We start from the raw sequence: 26,137 nt of genomic DNA on the forward strand, positions 1-26,137 counted from the left end.
AGTAACATGCTACACTACTCTAATGCAAGCAGTATAGAGAAGAATAGGCGATATCTGGTGATCAGGGGGGCTTGCCTGGTTGCTCTGGCAAGAAGGACGGGTCGTCAACATCGTAGTCGAACTGGGGTCGTCGGCAGCCTCGGGGTCTACCGGAAAGAAGTAACGAAGGGGGAACACAATAAATAACAAAGCAATCAAAGCATCACAAAGCGTAACATGGCAATACGCGGTGCTAGAGGTGACCTAACGCGGTACTAGGTGATACCGGCAAAGGGGAGAAACATCCGGGGAAAGTATTCCCGGTGTTTCACGTTTTCGGACAAATGAACCGGAGGGGAAAGTTGCGTGTTTGCTATGCTAGGGAGGTGTGGCGGACGAACGGGCTGCATAACCGGATTCGTCTCGTCGTTCTGAGAAACTTTCATGTAGAAAACGTTTTCATCTGAGCTACGGTTTATTTTATATTAATTTTAAAAGATTTAAATCATTTTTAGGATTTATTTAATTTTTAATTTAACATTATCCAGAATAGTGCATGCTGACGTCATCACGTCAGCAGTCAACAGAGGTGTTGACTGGTCAAACTGACGTGTGGGCCCAGTGGGACCTACCTGTCATACACTGTTAGGTTAATTAGGGTTTAGGTTAAACTAATTCCTGCTTAATTAAACTAACTAATTAATTAAACATGATTAATTAATTTTTATTAATTCATTTTTATTTTTATTTACTTATTTATTATTAAAAAAACGTTATGGGCGGGGCCCCTGTCATAGGCCCTGGGGGCCTTATCGGGCACACGGGCGCGGGTGGGCGCTAGGACGTGCGGGTGCGGGAGACCGAACTGGACGCAGCCAGTCAGGGCCACGGCGAGGGGAAAAACGCCGGCGCGGCACCGGCGTGGCAGCGGCGAGGCCACGGCGAGGCAATAGGGGATGAGCAGGGCGGCGGCCGGCGTGGACCTCCGGCGGGAGGCAGAGGCGAGCACTGGGGCGGCGCGGGAGGGCGCGGGAAGCAGCGGTCGACGGCAGGCGCAGGAAGCAGCAGTCGACGGCAGGCGCGGGAAGCAGCAGTCGCGCGTAGCCAGGGCACCGCGAGGCTCAGGCGAGGTCGGGCAGTGGCCGAGCGCGGATGCGGGCGCGGGCAGGAGCCAGGTAGCAGGAGGGGAAGGGCGCAAGGCGCGAGCGGGTGCGCGCGGTGGGGGTTCCGGACACACGGGGCGTGGTGAGCAGGCAGCAACGGATGCGCGGGGTCAGCGGGCGAGGTGTGTGTGGTGGCGCGAGGAGCGGGACGGGCGGGGCGCGCGGTCCAGGCGTGACGCGGGGAAGGAGGCCGCGGCCCCAGGGCAGCAGCAGTCGCTGGGTGCACGAGCACGCGTGCGCTTCGGCGCGGGCAGGCGCGGCCAGGAGCAGGGGGGCCACGGGTGGGCGAGCCAGCGCGGGCTGCGGTGGGGCGACGAGCGGGCGCAGTGCGCGTGGAGGGAGCAGGGGGGTCGCGGTGACTCGGGGACGACGCGGGCGCGTTCGATCTGCCGGGGGAGGAGAGGAAAAGAGGACGGCGCCTCACTGTGGGCATCGGGAATTGGCAGCGGGGCATGGGGAGGAGACGGAGACGTCGGCGACGCGGTGACGAGGTGCAGGCCGGCGAGGAGGAGGAGGAGGCAGTCCGGCGGGGAAGCTCCGGGCGCCGGCGTCGAGCGGCGGGGTCGGCGATTCGATGCCGATCCAGATCGGATCGGTAGGGGGGAGTGGCGACGTGGGGAGGGGGTAGCAGTTAGGGTAATTATCTATGTAATATTTAGTACAAACCGAACATTTTTATTTTAATGTTTGAAAACTTTTATTATTTACCAAATTTTGAATTTGAATTTTGGACCGGTTTAGATCTAACGATAGATTAGCAACAGTAACGGAGGTAACGTGGCACCATTAGCGTGGGATTTCTGTAGCTTAATTACCCGGGCATCACACTTATAGTGATGTGCATTACCGAGTGGGCCCAGAGATACCTCTCCGACAATCGGAGTGACAAATCCTAATCTCGAAATACGCCAACTCAACAAGTACCTTCGGAGACACATGTAGAGCACCTTTATAATCACCCAGTTACGTTGTGACGTTTGGTAGCACACAAAGTGTTCCTCTAGTAAACGGGAGTTGCATAATATCATAGTCATAGGAACATGTATAAGTCATGAAGAAAGCAATAGCAGAATACTAAACGATCGAGTGCTAAGCTAACGGAATGGGTCAAGTCAATCACATCATTCTCCTAATGATGTGATCCCGTTAATCAAATGACAACTCATGTCAATGGCTAGGAAACATAACCATCTTTGATTAACGAGCTAGTCAAGTAGAGGCATACTAGTGACACTCTGTTTGTCTATGTATTCACACATGTATTATGTTTCCGGTTAATACAATTCTAGCATGAATAATAAACATTTATCATGAAATAAGGAAATAAATAATAACTTTATTATTGCCTCTAGGGCATATTTCCTTCACTTTCTGTATTGGCAGAGGTTCTGAGTTGGAGGAAAGGATAGTTACCTCTTCGCCATCTGCGTGGCTGCGTTCCGCGTCATCCTGATAGTGATCATTATCAATAAGATGTACAAAAAATGAGCCAAGGGAGTCGAGTTCTACCTCCGACTCAACGTCATCCAAGTCAAAAGGCTCGGGGGTGTTGGTCTTTTGCTGGGCAGGCTTTTCTGAGCCTTATTCTTTGTCCAGGTCTTCTTGCCCGGTTTATCCTGCAGCTTCCTATTCCAAAAAGGAGAATTGGCCTGTGGAGATTAAATAGTTATAAGAAGACAGTTTAATTGAAGATATGATTCAACTGAAAATTGTTATAATGCTTACAACTGGTGGCTGGTTGAGAGTGCAGAAAGGATTCAGTCCGGTTTTACTGCAATCTACCAAGCTCTCATTCAACAGGGACTTGGTCATGTTATTGGTATCATCGTCAGTCAACTTAATCTGGCAGTGGCGTTGTGGGTCTTTTAAGTTGCCGGTGTACTTGTTGGGAATCGTAGCATAATTTTAAAATTTTCCTACGCTCACCAAGATGCATCTATGGAGTATACTAGCAACGAGGGGAAAGGAGTGCATCTACATACCCTTGTAGATCGCGAGCGGAAGAGTTCCAATGAACGTGGATGACGGAGTCGTACTCGCCGTGATCCAAATCACCGATGACCGAGTGCCGAACGGACGGCACCTCCGCGTTCAACACACGTATGGTGCAGCGACGTCTCCTCCTTCTTGATCCAGCAAGGGGAAGGAGAGGTTGATGGAGATCCAGCAGCACGACGGCGTGGTGGTGGATGTAGCGGGTCTCCGGCAGGGCTTCGCCGAGCTTCTGCGAGAGATAGAGAGGTGTAGCAGGGAGGAGGGAGGCGCCCAAGGCTGTAGGTTGCTGCCCTCCCTCCCCCCCCCCTTTATATAAGCCCCCTTGGGAGGGCGAGCCGGCCAAAACCCATCTAGGGTTGGGGGGCGGCGGCCAAGGGGTGGAAAGGGGTTGCTTGCCCCCCAAGGCAAGGGGAAAGCCCCCCCACCCTAGGGTTCCCAACCCTAGGCGCATGGGGGGAGGCCCAAGGGGGGCGCCCCAGCCCACTAAGGGCTGGTTCCCTTCCACTTTCAGCCCACGGGGCCCTCCGGGATAGGTGGCCCCACCCGGTGGACCCCCAGGACCCTTCCGGTGGTCCCGGTACAATACCGGTAACCCCCGAAACTTTCCCGGTGGCCGAAACTTGACTTCCTATATATAATTCTTCACCTCCGGACCATTCCGGAACCTCTCGTGACGTACGGGATCTCATCCAGGACTCTGAACAACTTTCGGGTTTCCGCATACATATATCTCTACAACCCTAGCGTCACCGGACCTTAAGTGTGTAGACCCTACGGGTTCGGGAGACATGCAGACATGACCGAGACGCCTCTCCGGTCAATAACCAACAGCGGGATCTAGATACCCATGTTGGCTCCCACATGTTCCACGATGATCTCATCGGATGAACCACGGTGTCGAGGATTCAATCAATCCGTATGCAATTCCCTTTGTCAATCGGTATGTTACTTGCCCGAGATTCGATCGTCGGTATCCCAATACCTTGTTCAATCTCGTTACCGGCAAGTCTCTTTACTCATAACGCAATGCATGATCCCGTGACTAACGCCTTAGTCACATTGAGCTCATTATGATGATGCATTACCGAGTGGGCCCAGAGATACCTCTCCGTCACACGGAGTGACAAATCCCAGTCTCGATCCGTGCCAACCCAACAGACACTTTCGGAGATACCCGTAGTGCACCTTTATAGTCACCCAGTTACGTTGTGACGTTTGGCACACCCAAAGCACTCCTACGGTATCCGGGAGTTGCACGATCTCATGGTCTAAGGAAAAGATACTTGACATTGGAAAAGCTCTAGCAAACGAAACTACACGATCTTTTATGCTATGCTTAGGATTGGGTCTTGTCCATCACATCATTCTCCTAATGATGTGATCCCGTTATCAATGACATCCAATGTCCATAGTCAGGAAACCATGACTATCTGTTGATCAACGAGCTAGTCAACTAGAGGCTTACTAGGGACACTTTGTGGTCTATGTATTCACACATGTATTACGATTTTCGGACAATACAATTATAGCATGAACAATAGACAATTACCATGAACAAAGAAATATAATAATAACCATTTATTATTGCCTCTAGGGCATATTTCCAACAGTCTCGCACATTACGCCGGGGTGACGGCTTAAGGGCAAAATTCTCCATGCGACCCAGCAGCGAACCAGGTCGATTCCGGTTAAGCCGTTGGCCATTAAGGCTCGGATCTTTGAAAAGACGAGCATATATTTTTTCCGTTCCGCTGTGCTGATGCGGTCAGGAAGAGGATGCCTGTTGCTAAGCCGGCTGGCACGATAACCTGGCAGAGGATTTTTTTTTCCCTTTTGGAGAAGTGTCTTGGCAATAAAACCAAGTTTGGTTCCAGTCCTTGGGATGAATGGGTGGTTTGGCGGCTGGGAAGGTGGCTTCTTTCCGCCTTTGAATTGAAATGCCACCTAATTCTAGGTTGGGCCCGTCTATGAACTCGGTCTGCCGGTTTAAATAGTAGAACTCCCTGAACAGTTCTACAGTGGGCTCCTGTTGAAGGTACACCTCGCAGAACACTTGAAAGTTGCATATGTTTGAAACGGAATTTGGCCCAATATCTTGAGGATGGAGCTTGAAAAAGTGCAGCACATCGCGAAAGAATTTTGAGTCGGGAGGGCCAAAACCCCGGAGCAGATGATCAGTGAAGACAATTACTTCACCATCCTTGGGCTCAGGAGGGGTTTCTGTGCCTGGAACCCTCCAATGGATGACAACTTTCTTGGCTAAGCACCTGTCTGGACATATTCGTTCAATGCTTCCTCGGTGACCCGGGAAACGACCCAGTTGCATGCGGTGACAGTCTTAGTCATTTTTGAGGATGAAGGCCTAGAAGAAAGAAATATTGTCGGTTTAAGATTCTGCTGTTAAGCCGGCCAATTGATTCAAAAGTAATAAAGTGCTATAAAGAGCCAATGTGTTAAGCCGGAAGATAGCAGTGAGTTATGCAGATATATCTATTAGCGGCTTAAAAGGGGACTAATGGTACATGGCGGGTTATGGCTTATCAGTTAAGCCGCCCAAACAGTTATCATATTTCATATCTATAAGTGAAGGATTGCTAAGTGTTGGACAAACAGTTTTCACAGATTGGTATTGTAATTTTGGATCTGCAGCAGTTCAGAAAATGAAGAAAATTCTAAACCTAAAGTGGCGGCAGCAAAAAAGTTCATGTGCTCAGAAGAGATCTTCTATGGAGGGGAGGTATTCGGATATTAAAAACAAGTGCTAAATTGCTACCGCACAAGTTTGGTACCATGTTCAGATCAAAAACTACTCGATCTAGAGGAGAAGACGAAGAATGGCGAAGAACACCGACGAACAAGTGAAAACCTTAAGTACAGATCTGTTTTGGGATGAAGTCGAACTTACTAATGCTGATGGACAGCGGAGGTGCCCCGCGGAGCTCTGGTCTGTTCAGGGTGATGCAGCGGCCGGAGTTGATGCAGTGGAAGAAGGTCGATGGCGGTGGCGGAGCTCTGGTCGCGTTAGCGTCGAGAGGAAGGAGAAGAAGAGGCAGCAGCAGGGGGTAAAAGTGAAAATAGGGGCCCCCTGTCCCTATTTATAAGGCAATGGATAGATGGCATGCGCGGGAATCGAGGAGGCCAAAAATGTTTATGTGATTGCACGGACGCCTCGATTTTCGAGAGGTCTATTAAAGATGAAGATATGATGAGATATTCTTGTGAAGTTAATGCGAGGTGACGTCATGGCGGGTTAACATAAATCTGTGAGCTGACGTCATGGCGGGTTACCACAAGTTCATAAAATTGATGATGGAAGATTTTGCTAAGTCAAGTACTGAAGATTGATGTGAACAAATTCTAATCAACCCAGGGCTTAATGTTGAGGATATAACTATTGGGTATAACCCGCCCAGGAGGGGCCGGGTCATACCGCTGGCGACTTAAAGATGAGGATGGCGTGTCATGAAGCAAGCCTATTGAAGGCCCAAGACCCAGAGGCGACTTGAGGCCCAAGAGGATGAACCGCCATATGTGTAACTTGTATTGTAAGGCAAGTTTTAGTTAGTCACCGAGCCGGACATGTTGTGTATGAGCCGGCCGGGACTCTGTAAGCCGTCAGGCATCAACCTGTGTATATAAAGGGGTGACCCGGCGGCGGGTTAGGACAAGAAACAACAAGTCGAGAACTAGGTCAAGCGTATTCGCTCCCTGGTAATCGAAAACCAAGCAATACAACCTAAAGCAGGAGTAGGCTTTTACCTCGTTGAGAGGGGCCGAACCTGGGTAAACTCTCTGTGTCCTTTGTCCCGTTTAACCCCTTCAAGCTAGCCTAGTTGCGATGGCTCCATACCTAAATCCTTCTGCTAGGGTATCTGCCGTGTTAAGTCCACGACAGAGATGACAGTGTTGATGAAGATACTGATCCCAATTATGACCGGAGTGTTGGTGATGACGATGACTTCGAATTCCTCCTCCCGAAGGGATGGATCTCCGGCAAAGATATATTTGGAACGTGATTAGTTGCTACCTTGTTTTTAACTGCCGCTTTGCTCATGCTAACACATGTTTTAATTTGTGGTTAGAAGGCATGGGTGACAGAAAAAGGAAGTTTTTTTCTATGGGTATTGTAGCAGTGCTCTGGGACATTTGGAAGGCTCGTAACCTTGTTTGCTTCCAGCAGAAATGGCTTGCTTAGCCTATTGATGTATTATACATAGGAACACCCTGGATTAATATTTGGAGTGACTTGCGGGGGAAGAAGGATGCAAGATTGGGCTACGGCAAAGCTACTGGAACAAGTCGCGGATGAGATCTTGCAAGCGATAAGGAGTTGGACATCATGGATACCAAGACTGGTTGGTTGAAGAAAAGGAGACAAAATGCAAGGGTAAGGTGATCTTAGAGTTTTCTTATTGTTGTTGTTGTGTCGTTAATCAAACATGTGTGATCCTTTGATGGAAGTGTTTGCTTTGCACTGGGTAGACTTGCTAGTCTGCATAGTTCTCAGCATTTTGTTTCGTGCTGCTTATTTCCAGTTTGCTCACCTTACTTTTTTTAGAAAATTGCTTGGGCTTACTTTTTTGTGAAAATACTTAGCCTTACTTAGTGGTGTGCTTGATGCAAGTTATTTGTAAGTCTCCCTCTGATGTATGAGTGACCTTTTGGGTGGTGGTGTGTTCTCGCTGCGAAATTGAATCACATCGGATGTTTTACTGTCCGGTCTGCATCCGACCCTACATCACGCGTCTCACGTTTGTGTGTTTATTTGATCGAGCGAAATTGCTTTGCACACGATCTTTGTACATACGATCTGACGTGTCTTCACTAGACAACATGCTGCATTGGTTTTCTTTTCCCGATGGAGCTGGTTGATTGGACGAAAGGACATGCAACCGCACATCGTATGTGTTTCCGACATGAAAATGTCGTACGTATAGCAGCTATGTTGATCGAGGGGTGCTGGGCATGCATCGTACAAGTGTTAGACGAGTATTTGTCGCACATATGACATGGTTGGTTCTGGCAGTAAAGACATGTAGCTTCTTTAAATGAAATTGGGGAAGAAATGTCTTTTAGTATTAAAAAACTACCACAAAAGTAAAATTACGATGCGAAAGCATAGTTAAAGAAGGAAAATGAGATTGTATCTTATTTTATAATGTGACTCTTGTCGTCGTAGTTGAAGCGAGTTAATTGACATTGCGATATTGTGCGCGTCCACATCCCCACTCCACTCGCGTGTTTCTTCCCGGCTCTCTTCGCCCCCACGTGTTTCGTCATGAACAAATACCCGAAGCACTTCGTCATCAACACAAAATGCAAGGGCAAGGCGATCTTAAGCAACTCTAGTAGAATCGCCATATTTTCCGAAATTGCATAATAATTGTCATATGTAGCACAAACCACACAAAAAACAACTCTAGTAGAGTCATCATACCTGTCAAAATCGCCATATATTTTATAAAGGGAGCTCCATATTTGGTCTCCAACCTTCATATTTGGAGTACGGGAGGGATAGCGTGGGTTGCACTCCATAATTTCACCCACGTGGTGGGAACGTGGCGGGACGGAAATTTCATGGTAGGTGGGAATTGGTCCCCACCTACCAAGAAGTAGGTATCCAATGACAAACGAAATCCTACATGAAAAGTGAAATATGAAGGTTGTGTTTTAGCCATTGTGACTTTCGCTCCACTAGCTCTTGAGTCTCCATATTCTTTGACGATTGTCTTCATCGTATTTTTGTCAATGACGATTCTACTAGAGTTTGTGTCGTTAGTTTCCTTCTCTCCTATAGGGAATCACGAACCAGAGCAAAAGAAGTAACTTCACTACTCATGGAGACACGCACGTCATCACGATGCCAATTAACACGCTTTAAACTTACTTCCGATCTCTCGTTGCCGCTCACGATTGTATATGTGATTTGTACATGGGGAGAAGCATCTGTAGGGGCTGGCTTTGGCCTACCCATTGGCTGACACTGCCTATTGATTCAGATTCAGGAGAGGAGAGGTGATGCTGCAGCTTGGCTATGGCTTTGCTGACAGGTGAATGCATTCTCTTTGAGGGTTCAGAAGTTTGAAGACACGCCTATGTAGGTTGCCCCCAAAATTAACAGAGGAAACTTACGCCATCATCACGTCGACGTCAGTTTTTCTATTTTCTTTCTTGTACTCTCTTTGACAGTCCAAACCGTGCACGTGTAATTACTAATTTATCAAGACAAAAAAAACCGAGGGGAAAAAACAAGCATCATCCCATTTGTTGCATCTGTCTTCATCATTAAACCTAACGGCGTACAAAACTCCTGCCAATTGTTGGCAGCCCACATCATACAGTTGTAATACAACCCTCCCTACTAATCCGCACTCCCAAAACCTGCGGTTTTACCTCAGGCATCATCAACTCGTCATGGGCTCGCACTCCGCAGCAGGGGCGTCTTTCTTGTCGTCTTCACCCTTGGGCTCTTCGCCTTCGCCCTTGCCGCCATCGCCATCTTCGTCGTCCGCGGGGGAGGCATCCTTCATCTGGTAATCCACCTTGAAGTCGTAGTCCGCGTCCATGTCGTTCAGCACGCTGAACTTGTTCCCCTTGCGCCGCTTCTTCTCCGCTTTCTTCTTGCGGGGGTCAAGGATGCCCTCAGCAGTGTACAGCTTGTCGTGCTGCGTGCCACCGCTGGCCGCCGCCTTGCTTCCTTCACGGTCGTTCACGTCCGACATCGATTCGTCCTTCACAGGCGCACTTTGCGTTGGGGGATCCTGTTCAGTGCAAGACAAATGTCATCTATAGCTGTACTACTAGTAATATGCAACTTGAAAGTTAACTTGACGTCTCCCAACACAAGAGATACCCAAGCCTGCTTCGTTTATGTCTACCAAAAGCCTTTGACAGGTCTACAGTTTATAACTTGGTTAGTTAGAATTAGAACATGGCCAACCAAGCATATGTAGGAACCAAAGTGTAGAATACTGTCAAGAAAGGGGTAGCTGGCTGCAAAAATCTACAATAATACCATTGCCGCGTCAATTAAAGGAAGACCACTGAAGCTGCAAGAAATACCTCGAGCATCGCTTCATCAATCTCTGGTGGGGCATTAGCTGGAATTTCTATATGACTGAACTCCTCCATAGATTTTAGACCACTAATATATGAAGACTCAGCTTTGTAAATTTCATCAACATTAAATTCACTTCCGTCTTCTGTGATAATTACTGCATTGGCGTCCTCCACAACATCCCTTTTAGGTGGCAGTGTAAAGTAGGGTACCTTGCCTAATAACAAGAGGGTTAGATGGCTTGGAAACAAAATAATAAATTAACAATTACAGGATAACTTGTCAATTGTACCTTCATTCCAGTCATGAATCACTATTTTCGCAGCAGCTTCCACATCCACTATACCACCTTTTTTCAATTTCCCCCTGAGTGTAGCAAGTTTTTGAAGGAAATCATCAACTGAAGTAAAGCTTGGCACCTTGTACAGAGACAGCAATTTCTCTTGTGGGCAAAGACCAAGGATTTCTTTAACTGCAAGAATACAGTAAATATGGAGTAAGTCATTGCACGATGCATTTCCAGGTACACTATCATACTAGCTTTGCTGTCAGATTAGTATCAGCAAAGTAAACTAGGAGTACAGTAACTAGGATGAATATAAATTATCAAAAAGCTGGCTGGAATGATGATAAAAAACAATACAAGATAGCACCTACCAGGAGTGATTACATCTTCCATCTTCTCAACTCTTTTGCAGTTGCGAAGGGCTACAGACACACCACTGCTGGCAGATCTGAGCATCACAACACCAGGACAATCCAACAACTTCACCTTCTTGTCTAACTGAACTTCCTGCATTGATCTAGTAACCCCTGGAGTAGAACCGACATTAACCACGCGGGACCTCTTCAAACTGTTGATTAGACTGCTCTTGCCAACATTAGGAAGGCCAACGATACCCACAGTAATTGCCAACTTGAGCTGCAAACACAACCCAATAGTAAAATTTAGGCACAAGACCACTGTAAAATCAGTAGTAGTTATCAAAATGTCATGATGAGATTAAACAACGTCCACACAGAAAATTTAGGTGCGTGCGTGAAAATAAAACTGGCTGTCAATGTTGATATGGCTTCCATGGAACAGGACAACAAGGCAAAAGGACAAAATTCAATAGCATGAAGTACAAGTGAAACTCCTAAATGAAGCTAGATAAATACACCCAAACAAAGACAGTCTTCTATCATCTCTAAAAACATCGAGATAGGATACCTCATGACTCCTGGAATAATTCTTCAGCAGTTTAATCAGATTCTCAGCACCAAGACAATCACTGCTTTGTGGGATATTGCTTGTTTTATCGAGCTTTGATGATTTCCATCCCAGCTTGGTCCTCTGCTCTTGAGTGTTGCACTTGAATGCAACAGTTGGCAATTCCTCCCTTAGATATGAAAGCCACTTCTCCACCGACTCCTTGGGGACAAGATCTGCAATCCACAAAAAAGATGACCATAAGATGCAGAAAGATAGGAGAGGTACACCGATGATAAACAAAGTAATCAAAAGCTGCATTATACCTATCTTATTGAGAAGCAGCACAATCCGTTTAGTTGGATCAGCCTTCCTGACCATCTTCTCCATGTCAACGCAACGAGTGCCAAGCGGGTCCCTTGCATCAAGAACCTCGAGAATCACATCGGAAGCTTCGATGACTTTGACCAGCTCCTTGTAGAAGGCTCTCTCCGAATGGTCTGAAGACACATTCAGCAGCTTTAGTCAATAATACTCACGCAAGCAGTAGGCGCAAAAAACGCCGGCAGTGGGGGAAAAGAAGCTAACCATTGGTCTTAGGCACCGCTAAAGCAGCAGTCTCCTCTGCTGCGTCATTGTCATTAGCCATGTCTTCATCGTCGGGTATTCCAAGCTTTCTCTTCCTAGCCTGAAATAGGAGGGCACAATATTTGATCAGTGTTCAACTTCTGCAATCAGACAGCCTCAACAATAGACTTCCGAAGGCAGAGTTCGCAAAGGAAATCAACTCTCATCATCTAGCCAACAAATCCATGTAGGCAAGCATCTAATGACACCTACGGAACTATGGAAGAGTGATCGTTTGACACTGAGAAATAATAAGATCATCAACGACGACTAATAATTTGGTCTCGTGACCCCGACCGAACACTGAGAAATTGGTGGCAGCACGCCAGGGGCGAAAGTAAGAGGAGAGGCGGGCGGTCGCTTACCCTCTCCCTGCGCGCCTCCTTCTTGTCCTCCTGCTCCTTGATGGCCATGGCGCGGCGGACCTCCAGGTTCTTGAGCTCCTGCTCCTTGAAGGGCCACTCGTTGGGGATCCCGGGGTCCTTCTCGACCTTGCTCCGGCCGGTCTTGCCCTCCTTCCTCGCCTCCTTGCGCTTCTTGCGGTGGTGCTCCTTGACCTTGCGCAGCACCTTGTGCTTCGCCTTGAGCGTGACGCGCTTGCTCTTGCTCTTCTTGCTCTTCTTCGGCATCTTGCCGACGACGACGACGGGTGGTGGGGTGGCGAGGAGGAGGGAAGAGCCGCCGGTGGAGGGAGGGAGGACGAGGAAGGGAGAGGAGAGCCGGTGGAGGGAGAGAGGGTATGGCTCTGGCGGCTGGTGGATGAAGCAGGGGAGAGGTGCTAGGGTTTAGGGAGCCGGTAGATGGGCCTTGACGTACGCTGTGTGTCTGGCCATTGCGAGGGACCCGCTGGGCCATGACGCCCATAATTAGCCCAAACAGCAATGCGCCCGTTTTCCCCTCCCGCAGAGCGCGAAGTGGGCTGGCCCAGTAGCGTTAATTTGTTAGATTGCGTACTTAATTCAATAATTAATTTAGTTGAATCTTTAAAAGGGATGTCACACATTTAAAAAATGTGCATATGGTGTAAAAAATGTTGATAGCATTAAAAATGTTAATGAAATTAAAAATCACGTGTTTCAAAAATATGTTTATGACATTTTTAGATAAATGCCCGTACAATGTAAAATAATATTAACATACATTCACCAAAAAAATGTACCATTCAAGAAAATATGATATTTTATAAATGTTCACGGGTTTCAAAAGAAATGTCCATTTAAAATGTTTATACAATGTAAAAAAAATGTTCCCACTAAGTTTTTAAAACGTTACATGACATTCATAAAAAATGGTCAACGTGTATTTGAAACAATGTTTATCATGTATTCAAAGAAATTTGAAAACGTGTATTTGAAAATATATTCATCATGTATTTGAAAAATATTCAACGTGTTGATTTAAAAAAAAAAAAAAGAAAACCTCTCTTGCTCCCTGACTCCCTCTCCTCGGTCGTATCGACTGTATGGACATACATGAGAATTGTAGTGGCACTTTTTAAACTTTGAAAGTTTTCTCAAATTTGCTAGAATTGCAATGGCATCTATCGAATTAGCCCAGAAAAACAAACTCAACTTAGAGCAACCCCATACGTTCATGCGTCTCATTGTACACCAATTTGTTTTTTCTTTTAATAATAGGAAATTTATGTCAATACCATTAGTCCCTCCTCAAATCTCACCATCACATTGTTTCTTGCTAATAATAGAAATTTGCACGCTCCTAGCACATCCAAGCATCTTAGATGCCTACAAAATTCAGATACATTTTTTGCTATTTTTTTGAATTTACTGTTCATCGAGAGGAGCCTGGGCTCATCTGTGGATTACCAATGCAATTTACCTTGTCAAACAATTAAATACACATCGCCTCCCTCAAACAGATTCTGAGAACCAAATGGCAGGCATTCTATGTACCTTATGGCAGCTACATCTACATCTACCATGAACGAACGTGTTCAGTAACCGTGGCTGCAAGAACCCTCCCTATGCATCGCCCTGTGATTCCATCTGCACCATAAACCTTTCCACATCCGTCCACCAGTCAGCATCATCACAGCCGCCATCCTCCTGCGCATACACACATATCAGGGATCATGACTTCGACCGACAAACTTGGGGGAGCAAAAGCGAGCAGTGACACAAACTACTAACCAAGTTACAAGATGCAGGAGGAGCATGACCGACATTCTCGACACTGTCAGCAAACTTCACCGCTTCTTCCCACCAACCAGGATCCTCCTCCTCCTCCTCCCCGCTCCCCATAACAGAGTTACCATAGTTTCCGCCGCCTTCCATATTGATTTCTACAACATTCCCTTGATAATCTCTCCGGGCCGATCCGGCTATGGAGGTGGTGAGCTCAGGAATCACATCCAAGGGTACGGCACGCAGTGGAGAACGGTACCCTGTTCATTCCAAAGCACTCATGTTAAGAGGAAATGATTATAGTGAAAAATGAGAGTTACTGGAACAATCAATGTTCCTTTCTTACCTCGACAATCAGGGTCATAACACTTCTGGTAATACGCAGCTCTTTGGAAATCCACAATGTACATAACTGGTGCACCGTCAGTCAGGATTAGTGATTAGCTAATATGCTAACATGAAGTAGTGACAAACTTCAGAAAACACACCTACATGTGCAGGCAATTTTGCTTGCAAGTATTCATCTAAACTGAAAACATCTAGTGAAGGCTGAAAGGGGGGTTGAGGGCCACATGTCACCGGAACACAGTTAATGTTTCCTACTTTGATCATCTTTGTAGGGTTTGTGAATTTTTTTTGCAAAAAAATTCATTACAGCTATTATAGGCTAACTACTTCAAGCATCCTCATTAATAGAGAATTATGATACTATGCACTTACAATGATTTTGCAGCAGAGTGAGCTAGCAGATGAACACAACATGAGATGATTGTAATGCTTAACAAACATGTCCAGTATTATTTGGTCAAATATTGTATACTAAAGGCAAAGAACATAACACAAGGATTTGTTGCAGCAGCACATGGCCATTATACATTTGTTCTTGCAAAAATGCTAACAGTAAATTAAGAGCAAACACATGATGGTACACATCCAAACAACACTATAGTAGCATACACAAAATACAGTATAAACTTATGGTATTTTCTCAACTAACTGATTATGGTACATGTGCAAGCAGCATCAACAAAGTAATGCACTGCTGTGCAAGGAAGTCATATACAGAGAACGGTAAAATGTTACCATGATTGCTTTTATGCTCTCTTCCAATATGCTCACAGTATCTACTCCTTGACATGCTATAAATCATTAAACCATCTTGGGAAAACCAGTACCAGCATCGAATTTTCCCTGCAATAATAAATAAATGTTTAAGATAGTGATGAAAGAGTAAGACTTTTGCATCTCCCAAAATGCAGCATTTATTTGCTTTCAGCATAAAATTAATCAAATAAGAGTACTAAGAAATAATCTACTAAAAATATATTACAATATTATCTGTGGAAACACCAATAGTGTGAAGACTTCAGCAAATGAAACAGCGCAGCAAAAGTTCAGGATTAATGGCCAGAAACCATTCTTTTTTATTTTACTGTAGAGGGGCTTAGGAAGACGCATTTCCAACTGAAGGTAGTGTCACATGCATGGCCAGCATGCTAGTGTAGCAATGTGCCGTATTCATACATCACCAAGGCAGCAGCAGCACACAACTACACAGCATACGCTCAGGTTATGTTTTGACATTATATGCTTCTAAGTTCTAAGTTTCATATATACCTATATTCATCTTTTTAATCCATTACATTTTGATTTAACGGTTTTAACTGACAACAAGATAATACTGTTCTACTCTAGCACACTGGAGTCCTAGGACGTCGACATGAAGTCAAAAAATAGCATCTCGCTAGGAGCACCACGAAAAGGTGGCATCACGGGCAGTAGTCCTGGACCTGAAGGAGCAGACAGGAAAGGTCCGTTGTGCAGATGTGGTGCACTAGTAGAGTAGAAAAGGCAATAGCAGATGTGACCAAACAGTGCTGCTAGAGGTAGTGCTGCTCGGTGAACCATCTTGGCTCATGAAGTGGAAAGAAGATGTGATATACCTAACACCACTCAGCTACAATGCTGGAATGGATAGTTGAAATGCACACGTATTCCGTTGATTATAGTTCAAATAGCATACATTGGCTGAGAGTACACAACAGAATAGCTAAATAAATGCGTGGGCTACATCCAAGTTAGACATGTGTTAATACTGTTGAGTATTGAGTTGTGGGTTGGTGCTGCGCCTCCGTATGAATAGGGAACGTCAAACCGTCAGTACAGGACATGCGCAATTGTCAAACCGTAGATAACAAGTCTATACAGTTACTAACATGGTGACAATGTTTTTTCGGAGATGAGCAATCCTCCCTATTATTTATTATGTTTCATCACTCATGATTGCATAAAAAAATTAAGGGGTTTGTCAAGACTACCATTTTGAATCTTCAGAATAAAAACCATCAATGGCAACATAACTACTATAGACATGTTGTGGAACCACGTTCTTTGACAGGACGGCCCACAAACACACATTTCAGAATTTCAAATAGACTGCCGGAGGCAGACAAAACTTTTGAAACTGAGTCTTGTATAACACATAAATGTATGCTAGAAAAATGACCACCGTCTCAAACAAAAATAGTCCACCATCCAGGAATAGAAGGTGCAGCGCTTCTCAAGATTTATCTCTGGCCGAGAATTTGTTCAGCAGTATGTGGACTGTGTGATACAAGATCAACATCATTGGTTCGTAGTATAAAAGCACTTCTCACCGATATCGATTTTGTATCAGATAATCTACATGTAGTTGGACTAATTGCTGGTCAAGAAAAGATCATGTGCCCCATATTTCCGGATGAAGGGAGTAGAAGGATATCTGTGAGGAAGAACCAAAAACCTGAGACACTTCCAAAGGAAGCTATAGATTCAATAAAGCCGTCCAGAGCTGGAAAAGGAGATCTCCCGTAAGTATATGCTTGAGGAAAATCACTTCGGTAAGTATCAATGGCAACCCGGCAGTTTTTTCCTTGAATCTAAGAATGGCACATTAGAGAAAAAATCATATATAAACTCAACATAGTAAAAATACATCAGTAATGAAACCGCAAATACTCACTCGTGTAACGCTGGCTTCAGTGTCAAAATGTAATGCTTTCTTGCATTCCAAATCAAGTTTGCAGATCAAAAGCTTATCGCAGTCATCATCTAGTCTGCAAATAAGTGACTCCATAAATAGTTCCTTGTCATTCTGTAAACAAATAGAACATCATATCAGCCTATCAGATGCAATATTGAGATAAACCTCGCAAGTTTGCATGTGGATAACAGTGGGTAACATTAGGGGTAAAAGATAATGACGCTATGACAGGAAAAGGGAACCAGAGACTGTATAGCATCACCATCACATGAAAACCTGCAACTGTCAAGTTGATTTGTCTGCAAGACTGCAAGCACATAGGGACTGCAGTGCAGACAAAAATCTAATCGCCGACTGCATTTCAGCATTCATTTAAATTCCTCATGCCAAAAGATATTAAAAACTGTTGACACAACCCACAATTCGAAGGTTGCATGAGTCGATACTCGATTTTGATCTGAAAAAAGAGCTGTCTGCACCGGCCTATTTTTAAAAAGCTGGTTTGGGATGAATTCCCAGGTCATTTATGGAACCTTATTAAGTTACATTATATTTGGAAATAGTGCTTCAAAATATTTTCAGATATAATATTAAATTCTTTATTTTACCATCTGCAATGCATTGCCATTTTATAGTTTTAACTGACAATGCGATAATAGTTTTCTCATGGAATTTCCAGATTTGTTACATGTACACAAGAGAACCGAGTGTCACTCATTTTGGCTAGGTGCATGTCCACACCTACCCACACGCCTTCGAGTCCTGGACTCCGCGGGCATCTCACGGTTTTCTCCCATTTTAAATAAGAAATCTGCAGGGTACTAACCCCTGTGGGTCTAGTTTTTCTCTTCTGTTACATGTACAAATGCATCTCTTTTATTAAAAGTAAAGTTACAAGGCCTAGTAGCTGTAAACCTAGTCTTTTACACATAAACCGTACATGTAAACACATAGTTCAGAGCTTCTCTAAAAATATTATTGTTTATATCCCGATCAGGGTGCTCCATCCCGATCGCGCCGGTCCAGGAGGGGGAGACGATTGGGATGGAGCACCCTGCACCCCACACACCACCTTCCCCTTCGCTTCCAGCGTGACAAACTGCTGTTGCGAGATCTCCAACGGCAGAGCCGCGCCCTCCGGCCAGCAGGAGACCGTCCTGTTTCCCCGCAGCATGCTATTTCTACACTCCATTGGGCAGCAGGAGATGGGCGGGGAGCAACATTACGCGCACCAGCTCGCCCCAAGCCCTAACGGTGTGAGTTTTGGTTACCACATCATCACTTATAGCAGGACCCACCCACCAGTCAGATTCAGCGTCAATCGGTGCTTAATCGTGTGATTCGTGTTTTCTGTAAACAGACTATTGGATGCTGGTTGATTTTTGCAAAAAAAAAAGGTGGTGGTTTTTTTTACTCTGTAGCCACAATTGTGGTGGTTTTTTGCAATTAAGTCATCCATTAAAGCCATATCTTTTGTCTAGCATAAAAACGAGCCTGTGGTCAAGAGCTGCTTACCATGTTCTTACATTTGAAACGTCCAGTAGCCACAAGAAATGATTTTTTCCCAGACTTTGATGAGAAGGCTAAACGGAAGCAGCGATTACGAGAGTATACAGCAGTATCTACAAAGAGCTGATCAACAGGTTCTGCGCCGCTATCTTTTGTAATATACAGCTTATCAAGGTTGGGATTGGCTGCACGTTGAGCGGCGATCCGAGAGCAGATCTGTGGAGAAGAATAATATTTCATTCTGGAAGCCACAGGAAGCAATACAGTTTATCAAGGTTATAGAACATGCAACACAATCAAACACTGCCCTTGAACCCCAAAGGATGCGAAAAAATCTATTTCTCTGAACATAAACCCCATTGCCAAAAAAACATCTTAAGCATATATTGGAAAACATATAGTCTCCATTTAAATTCGAAGTTTTTTTTTTGTTTTTCTAACATCAGTGATGTATTTTCATTACAAAAGAAAACAGAAAATGAATTGACTAGCTGTCTGTCCTGAAATGTGGTAAGTCCCTGAAATGTGGCAAATGAACCTCTTTGCTTCTATGTCTTAATCTTTGACTTGTCCTTTTATTTGCCCCTCTTCCTTTGACTTGTTGACCATTATGGCCTGCTTAGGCCCATGATAGCTTGCTCGGACTTTTGTTGACTGTCTTGACTTGTGCTGACCGCCTATGCAGATGCCATGTATGACTAGGTTGGAACCCTAATATAAGCATTTTATTTTCCCACAACAAAAATATTCTAGAATACCCCCCCACCCCACCCCACCCCACCCCAAAAAAAGGAAACAGAAACCACACTACCCAACTATTTAATTATCTTGTTGAACAGTGACAGCCATGTTTTCTAGAAGATAACATGGAACCTGTTTATCAAGGGGCTTTCAATCCCTTACTGGAAGAATGAAAGGACTGTAATTTTTCCTCGATGTTCTATGTTGTACTTGCTCTATTGGTGGCTCGCTGCTAATACAATACACATTAAACAGACGTTTCACATATGTACTTCCACCATGTATTGCAAAAATGTATAAATTTAGATTTGTTGTTTGCTTGAATATAACCAGTACAGCAAGCTGCGTAGCAATTGAAAAAGATAAATATAACCAGCATAACAAGGTATTCAGTAACTGAAATTTATAAATTTACAGAATGCAGCAAAACTAAAGATTGAGATTGAATAATACCTCAGAGATAAATGCACCAACATGGGAGTTATCCTTGAATGCAGTCTTTGGTATACGAATGATCAAATGGCGCGAAAACTTTTCTAAGCAAACAACAATAGTTGTCATGTGAGTACCATTAAGCAGCATAGAAGTTCACCATGACAACAAGACTTTAGTCTATAACAAAGAAAACTAAAAAATATATGGAAATCTTTGGTGCAAACACATTTGAATAATAATCAATAAGAGGCAACTTCAATCTGCTTTCACATTGTTCTAGTTATAGCAACTCCTTGCTTGTAGAATAACTTGTTTGTGGTGGAAAAGGCATACATTAAGTGCATGAAAACTAACTCATGCTTTAACCATATCCACTCCGATAATATATAAATCTGCAGCTTATTTTACTACAACTGTTCTAGAACCGTGATTATAACTTGTGCTCACCCTGTCCTAGACAAATTACTTAGTAATAGTACTGTCTTATTCTTTCTTGTACTCTCAATATTAAATTTTCAAATTTCTCTGTGGAGAAGCCCTGCACCTTGAGAGAAGAATCCAGGTGCATCACAATTCACAACATGATTAGGCTGAGAGCCATGATGCCTCAGTTCAGCATTACTAAGAAGTGGTACCATACAATTTAGTTATATGATTTCCGAACATGCCTAGTGTACACATCTACTCAATAATTATGCAAGAATAATCCTCACATTAAGTTAAAAGTTACAGAATCACATAGCCACCAGTCAACCAGAACATGCACAAGCTAATCGTATTCATCGTAGGGTGATCCCACCGTTCTTATAGAAAGCAATTTTCCAGGGTTAAAATAGATGCAAAGGGGAACAAACTGGGCCACCTTCATTAGATGAGTCTAATTCTATGATCCATTCTTCTTGTCCTTCGATGGAATATTTGTCCTGCAAGGCACTGAATGTGACAGCAACCAATGTATCAACCATTTCATCTGCATCTCTCTTCTGGTTCAGTTTTGCGTTAAACTCGAGATCAAAGTAAATGTGGCAAGGTGAACCCTGTAGCATCAGTAGAGATGTTATAGTCGGTATTTAGGTTGTGACCATTTGTGGTAAAATTCAAGCATTAATGTATGTAAACTGATTCATCAAATTTAAACCATAATAGTATTTTTTTTCTCTATGGTGAGTATTAATCCCCTGGCAAGACAGCTTGCAAATAATGCACAAAAAACACTCAGTTTGAGTAAAGTTAAGGCAAGCATAACCTGCTTTTCTTTACCAAGTTTATGAGTTAGGAATTATAAAAGCCAGAGATAATTACGTCCTTACGGACTCTTTCCGCACATCCTCCCCATCATAACAGGGAACTAGAACATGAAAATAAGGTGATATACAGAATTTTCTGTGTAAGCTACCATGTAACATATAATTTGTGACCATTTTTAGGACAAAGATATGGAGACTTGCCTCCTGGATAACTTCATAGTGATGGCGAATCTGTGGGTCCATATTATTGTACCTGGAAGAAGACGGTACCACGGAGCAGAATGGGTTGGTATTATCGATATGATTGGCCATTTAAGGAAAACAAGACAAAAATTCTAATATGGCACAAAGTAACAGATGATGCAGTTTTATTCAGAGGGCCCAACTTGTTTCGCCCCCTAGTAACAGGAGGTTACAATGAAACAACCAAGCAGATTGAGATGGATAGATATAAGCTATAAGGTATGTATGAATGGGAAGGTCAACAATGTAACAAGGCCTCAACCTTCTCCAGAACTCGTCATGTGTAGACACAAGGAATCTTCTTTGCCCGCTCAAGTGATCTTGATAGCTGAAGACTTTGGTGTGTGCATGTTCCTTTGAGAACCTTATTGCCTCATCTTGCCTAGGGAATGTAGCCCAAACAACATCCCTACATACCCACAAAAAGAACAGCATTCAGAACAAAACGAGCTCATTTGCCACACGCGAATGAAACATCAACTAAACTAGACACCTGGAGATCAAATCAGTTTGCTTCTTGAGGTCAATGTGGATTTCACGAAGCAGCCTCAAGAGGCTCATTGGCTTTTTCACTGGAACACCTTGCGGAGAACCGTAGAACACAACTGGAGACATCTGCTTTCGATTTCTGAATTTGATCGCAGCTGATGATGGCTCCCTATGCTGGAATGAACCAGGAATCGCATGAATTCACTTTCTCTTTCATGTTTCTTGTAGTTAAACCACAAAATAGAACTTAAAAAAATGTCACCTCGCTCGCATTTTCCCCAGCTTTCCGTGTCGAAGCAGAAGAGGAACTGCTTCCGCCGCCATCGCCTTCCGCCGAAGGCGTAACCCGCAACTTCTTGCCCTGCTGACGCGGTCTCACCCTGAATGCCGATTCTGAATCCCAATCGAGTCGAATCGACCAAATAAATCAAGATACATTGGGGGGGAAACCAGCCCTTTTTGTAGAAAAAGGGAGCTTACGAGGAGGGGAGACGCCGCATTTGAAGCAGGCGAAGAGGCGATCCACATCGTCCTTAGAAGACCCCATTGGATTCAGATCGATTCAAATTCCGTGTGATGATGTTTGATCCCCTTGATAGCTAGGGCTTGTGGTTTTGGGGTAGAAAACTAGAAATGTTTGAGAGCAGGAAATTGGTTTCCTGTTAGCACGAAAGGGCTGCTCGGGCGGCGGTTGAAGCCAACTACCGCTCGCTTTTTATTTTTCTCCTGGGCCAAACAACAGGGGGGGTAACTTCTTTTGCTTGCTGTCCATCTACAATGCAAAATTGAACAAAAAAACAAGACACCATGATCAGGGTCTATACAGTACGGAGAACTTAAATAGCCACTCAAATATATGCATTGTTCCACGCAAAAAGAAAATGCTCACTGTCCATACAAAAAGAAATACATGCCCACTGTCCATACGCAATCAAATGTATGCTCTCGTATGCACACAATCAAACCATATAAAAGCACAACAAAAATCGGTTGCTATGTGCAGCAGGGTTTATATTTATGCCTTTGATTTTTGAGGGAGAAAGGGACTGCCTCGCCGCCTCTGTTCGTCGGGTCGGCGCTCCTCCTTGCCAACTGCAGAGAAAGGGAGAGATGCTTCAGATCTGGCACAAGGAGGAGCAGCAAAGAACACAGAACATATGGATATGTCGGATCTAGCAGAGAAACGAGAGAGGGGGGAGGAGGCCGGAGCAGCGCCTCCGTACCCCGCCGTCGGCGCCTCCATTCCCCACCGCCGGAGCTCACGTCCACAGCAGCCATCGTAACCAGAGTGGGGGAAGAGGGGGAGAGGACGCCAGAGAGAGGACTAGAGAGAGAGAGGGGAGGGAATGCACCTGCAGTCTGCAGCGCTGCCTCTTTTGCTCAGCCGCGCCGCCGCTCCGATCAGGAACCGCAGCCGCCGCCGCTGCCTTTCGCCTCCGTGGGAGCGGCGAGAATAGAGGAGGTTTTGGCGGGCGCTAGGCGTCGTCCGGCCGATGCGAGCCCAAAATCAACCGCCTCGCGGGCCGTTGGATCGGGGTGTTGCATAGCCGTTCAATGAGCGCAAGCTGGACCCACGCTGCAGTTGCAACTATAGAGCGTTTTGAAAAAGGGCATTACTCTGCGCCGGCGCACCGGCGCAACAATTCCGTCGGTCCACCTAGGACTGTATGATATTCCTACACTGCTAGCCGTCGGATGTGCCTCCTCGATTGGTCCTTCTTCTCCATCGTCTTCCTGAAAAGATCGCAGCGCCGCGCATTGGAGCGAGAGAGGAGGTTGCCGCGAGCACCGTCGACCCCCCGTCGTAATCCCCTGTGAGGTCCGAAGCACCACCGCACACCCCGGGCTCGCCGCTCTCACACAACCTCCTCCATGAGGTTCCAGCATGAATCCTCGTCGGTTCCAGCATGAAAAATCCTCATCCGCAGCCTCGCATCTGCCACGGCGTCGTCGTCCTCGTCCCCATGCACGGCCATCGACGATTGTAGCATCTTGTACCAGTACCATTGCCGATTGTAGCATTTCACGGTACTGTTTGTAGCAAACCACGACGTCTGTTGTAGTAGCATGTAGCAAAAAAAACACAACGTCGATTGTTGCCTGGAGCAGCGCAGCCCGTCCTCGCCGACCGTGGTCACCACACTCAGTACCCCAGGGCCATCCTCTGTTTGTAGCAAAAAAATAAGCCGATTGTAGAAGACAAGGAGACGATTGTAGCTTTTTGTCGTCGTCCATGGCTTCCGTTGTCTATGGTTGAAAAAAAATTGCCGCCGGTTAAAGCTTTTCTCGTAGCCGGTTGCAACAAAAATTAAATGCCAATTCCAGCTCCCGCTCCGGCCGGTTCCAGCAAAACAGTGATGGTTCCAACTCCGGCGATGGCCAGTTGCAGCAAGAAAGGATGCTGCTTCACGTCCAGCTCTAGCCGCTTCCAGCAAAAAAACTAAGCAGAGGTGGCGTGCTCCTTGAGGAGAAGGAGGTGTGGAGGAGGGTCAGGGAGGGGGAAAGGCTTGCGGTGGCGGATCTCATCGGGGGCGCACACATGGCGGAGGATGCCGCGGTCGCAGCCGGAGACGTGTGTGCTGGTGGTGCGGGCGGGGGCTGGTGCCTGGTGGTGCGGGTGCCCCCGGCGTCCGTGTTGTGGGGGAAGAAGAAAGTGAGGGAAAAGAATGATTTGGAAGCAGTGCTCTCGTCGCCTCGTTTTTTCTAAGGGGTGCTCCCATCGCCACTCGCACAATCGATAGGCCCGCGTGCATCGGTCGGAACGTTTCCGCCGGCGCGCCATCTGGAAACATTTTCCTTTGAAAAACCAAGTAAAAACCCAACCAAACACCCCTTTAGTGTCTTGCTTCAACGCACCACCCCCTCCCTCCCCAACTGTGAAACATTTGCAAGCGAAAACCGTGGATGGTTACCTTCCGGCTATCGTGGGCAGCCACCACCACCCCAACCGCAACGTCCATGGCCCCGCCCCGCAAACACCACCACCGAGTACCCCGCACCCCCCAATCCTGGTTCGGCACACCATATCATCTGTGGCATGCTCTCCTTTGTCATGACTCGAAGCTCTAGGGGTTCAATTGTTCCCCGATGGACGATTTCAGCTCCAGCGCACACGCGGATCCCATGTTGTAAAGAGGTACCGTGCCCGCTCGTTGTGTTTGTCGAGGGTGCTTCACCCAGATCCCGTGAAGATTTGTTTCTTTCAAATAAAATAACATATAAAGTTCAAGTTTGTACGACAACAAAACATTATAGTGCAACATAAACTAAATAACATTCTTTAATAAAAAACAACATTCTCTGTATTATGCTATCTCAAAAATCCTCACACATTGTATCTCTAAAGTTCATTGATCCACGAAGTTTGAGGTCCATATATTGTTTCATTTGAGAGAAAAAAGGACAGCCCGGTGCATGTAGCTCCCGCTTGCGCAGGGTCCGGGGAAGGGTCCGACCACTTTGGGTCTATTGTACGCAGTCTTTCCCTACATTTCTGTAAGAGGTTGTTTTCAGGACTTAAACCCGTGACCTCACAAGGCAGCAGCTTTTACCACTGCGCCAAGGCTCCCCTTTATTGTTTCATTTGAGAGAAACAAAAAGGAAAAAAATCATGTAGTTAATTAGCTAGCAGAAATCTCAAAAGCCATGTTGGCGGATGATGATAAGGGGTAGTGTGCTTGAGCTTATAGAAAACCCACTCTCAATGTGACACTAGGCGTCATCGCTGACACGAGCCTACACTACTAGGAGAAACCTTATAGATAGAAATTTAGTAGCAATGTTGGTTATGGGTCCAGCACTACTGCCACTTAGTAGTAGTGCTGGTTAACACCAAGCGCTACAGGTACCAAAGTAGTAGTAGCGCTGGGGGGCCTGGCAGCGCTACTGCTAAGTGGTCCTTGGCCACCGGCAGGGGCTACACGTAGTAGTAGCGGTCGGCTGGAACCAACGCTACTACTAGAGACATAGCAGTAGCGCTGGTCGACGAGCCAGCGCTACTGCTAATGCTACCTTATCCTCTTCCCCGCCGGCCCGATCACTCTCCCTCTCACACTCTCATCGTCCAACCCCCGATGCCGCCGCCCGCTGCCGTGTCGCGCCGCCGCCGTCGCCTACTACCATCGTCGCCGCCTCCTTCCTCGTCGGTAAGCCGTCTTCCTCCTCCCTCCTTCCCTCCTCCTACTCTCTCCTCCTCCTCCTCCCTCCGGCGGCCCTCCTCTCTCCCTCCTCCTCCCTCCTTTCTCCCTCCTCACCCCCTCCGCTCTCCCTCCTCCTCCCTCCTTTCTCCCTCCTC

The 26,137-nt window shown here is 45.8% G+C and overlaps 2 protein-coding genes across 5 annotated transcripts; both read right to left on the bottom strand.

Moving 5' to 3' along the window:
- Positions 1-9,378: 9,378 nt before the first annotated feature.
- LOC123051498 (guanine nucleotide-binding protein-like NSN1) lies at positions 9,379-12,780 on the bottom strand. The gene is made up of 8 exons (XM_044474383.1): positions 12,379-12,780; positions 11,975-12,074; positions 11,713-11,886; positions 11,408-11,622; positions 10,852-11,116; positions 10,487-10,666; positions 10,200-10,411; positions 9,379-9,898 (listed from the first exon to the last, which is right to left on the bottom strand). The coding sequence occupies exons 1-8, from the start codon at positions 12,640-12,642 to the stop codon at positions 9,542-9,544; spliced, it is 1,767 nt and encodes a 588-aa protein (XP_044330318.1). The 5' UTR covers positions 12,643-12,780; the 3' UTR covers positions 9,379-9,541.
- Positions 12,781-13,677: 897 nt separating this feature from the next.
- On the bottom strand, positions 13,678-23,379 carry LOC123051499 (DNA-directed primase/polymerase protein). Of its 4 annotated transcripts, XM_044474384.1 has the most exons (16): positions 23,196-23,379; positions 22,865-22,935; positions 22,324-22,615; positions 22,106-22,236; positions 21,848-22,017; positions 21,617-21,763; positions 21,313-21,364; positions 20,727-20,901; positions 19,883-19,965; positions 18,695-18,904; positions 17,159-17,290; positions 16,940-17,075; positions 15,241-15,348; positions 14,504-14,569; positions 14,164-14,417; positions 13,678-14,079 (listed from the first exon to the last, which is right to left on the bottom strand). In XM_044474384.1, the coding sequence occupies exons 3-16, from the start codon at positions 22,388-22,390 to the stop codon at positions 13,996-13,998; spliced, it is 1,815 nt and encodes a 604-aa protein (XP_044330319.1). In that variant the 5' UTR covers positions 22,391-22,615; positions 22,865-22,935; positions 23,196-23,379; the 3' UTR covers positions 13,678-13,995. The 4 variants fall into 4 exon arrangements, with proteins under 4 accessions (XP_044330319.1, XP_044330322.1, XP_044330321.1 ...); XM_044474387.1 differs by lacking the exon at positions 18,695-18,904; XM_044474386.1 differs by lacking the exon at positions 22,865-22,935 and having other exon boundaries at positions 22,106-22,204; positions 23,196-23,345.
- Positions 23,380-26,137: the final 2,758 nt, after the last annotated feature.

This window comes from Triticum aestivum, chromosome 2D, assembly GCF_018294505.1.
Source record: "Triticum aestivum cultivar Chinese Spring chromosome 2D, IWGSC CS RefSeq v2.1, whole genome shotgun sequence".
NCBI lineage: Eukaryota > Viridiplantae > Streptophyta > Magnoliopsida > Poales > Poaceae > Triticum > Triticum aestivum.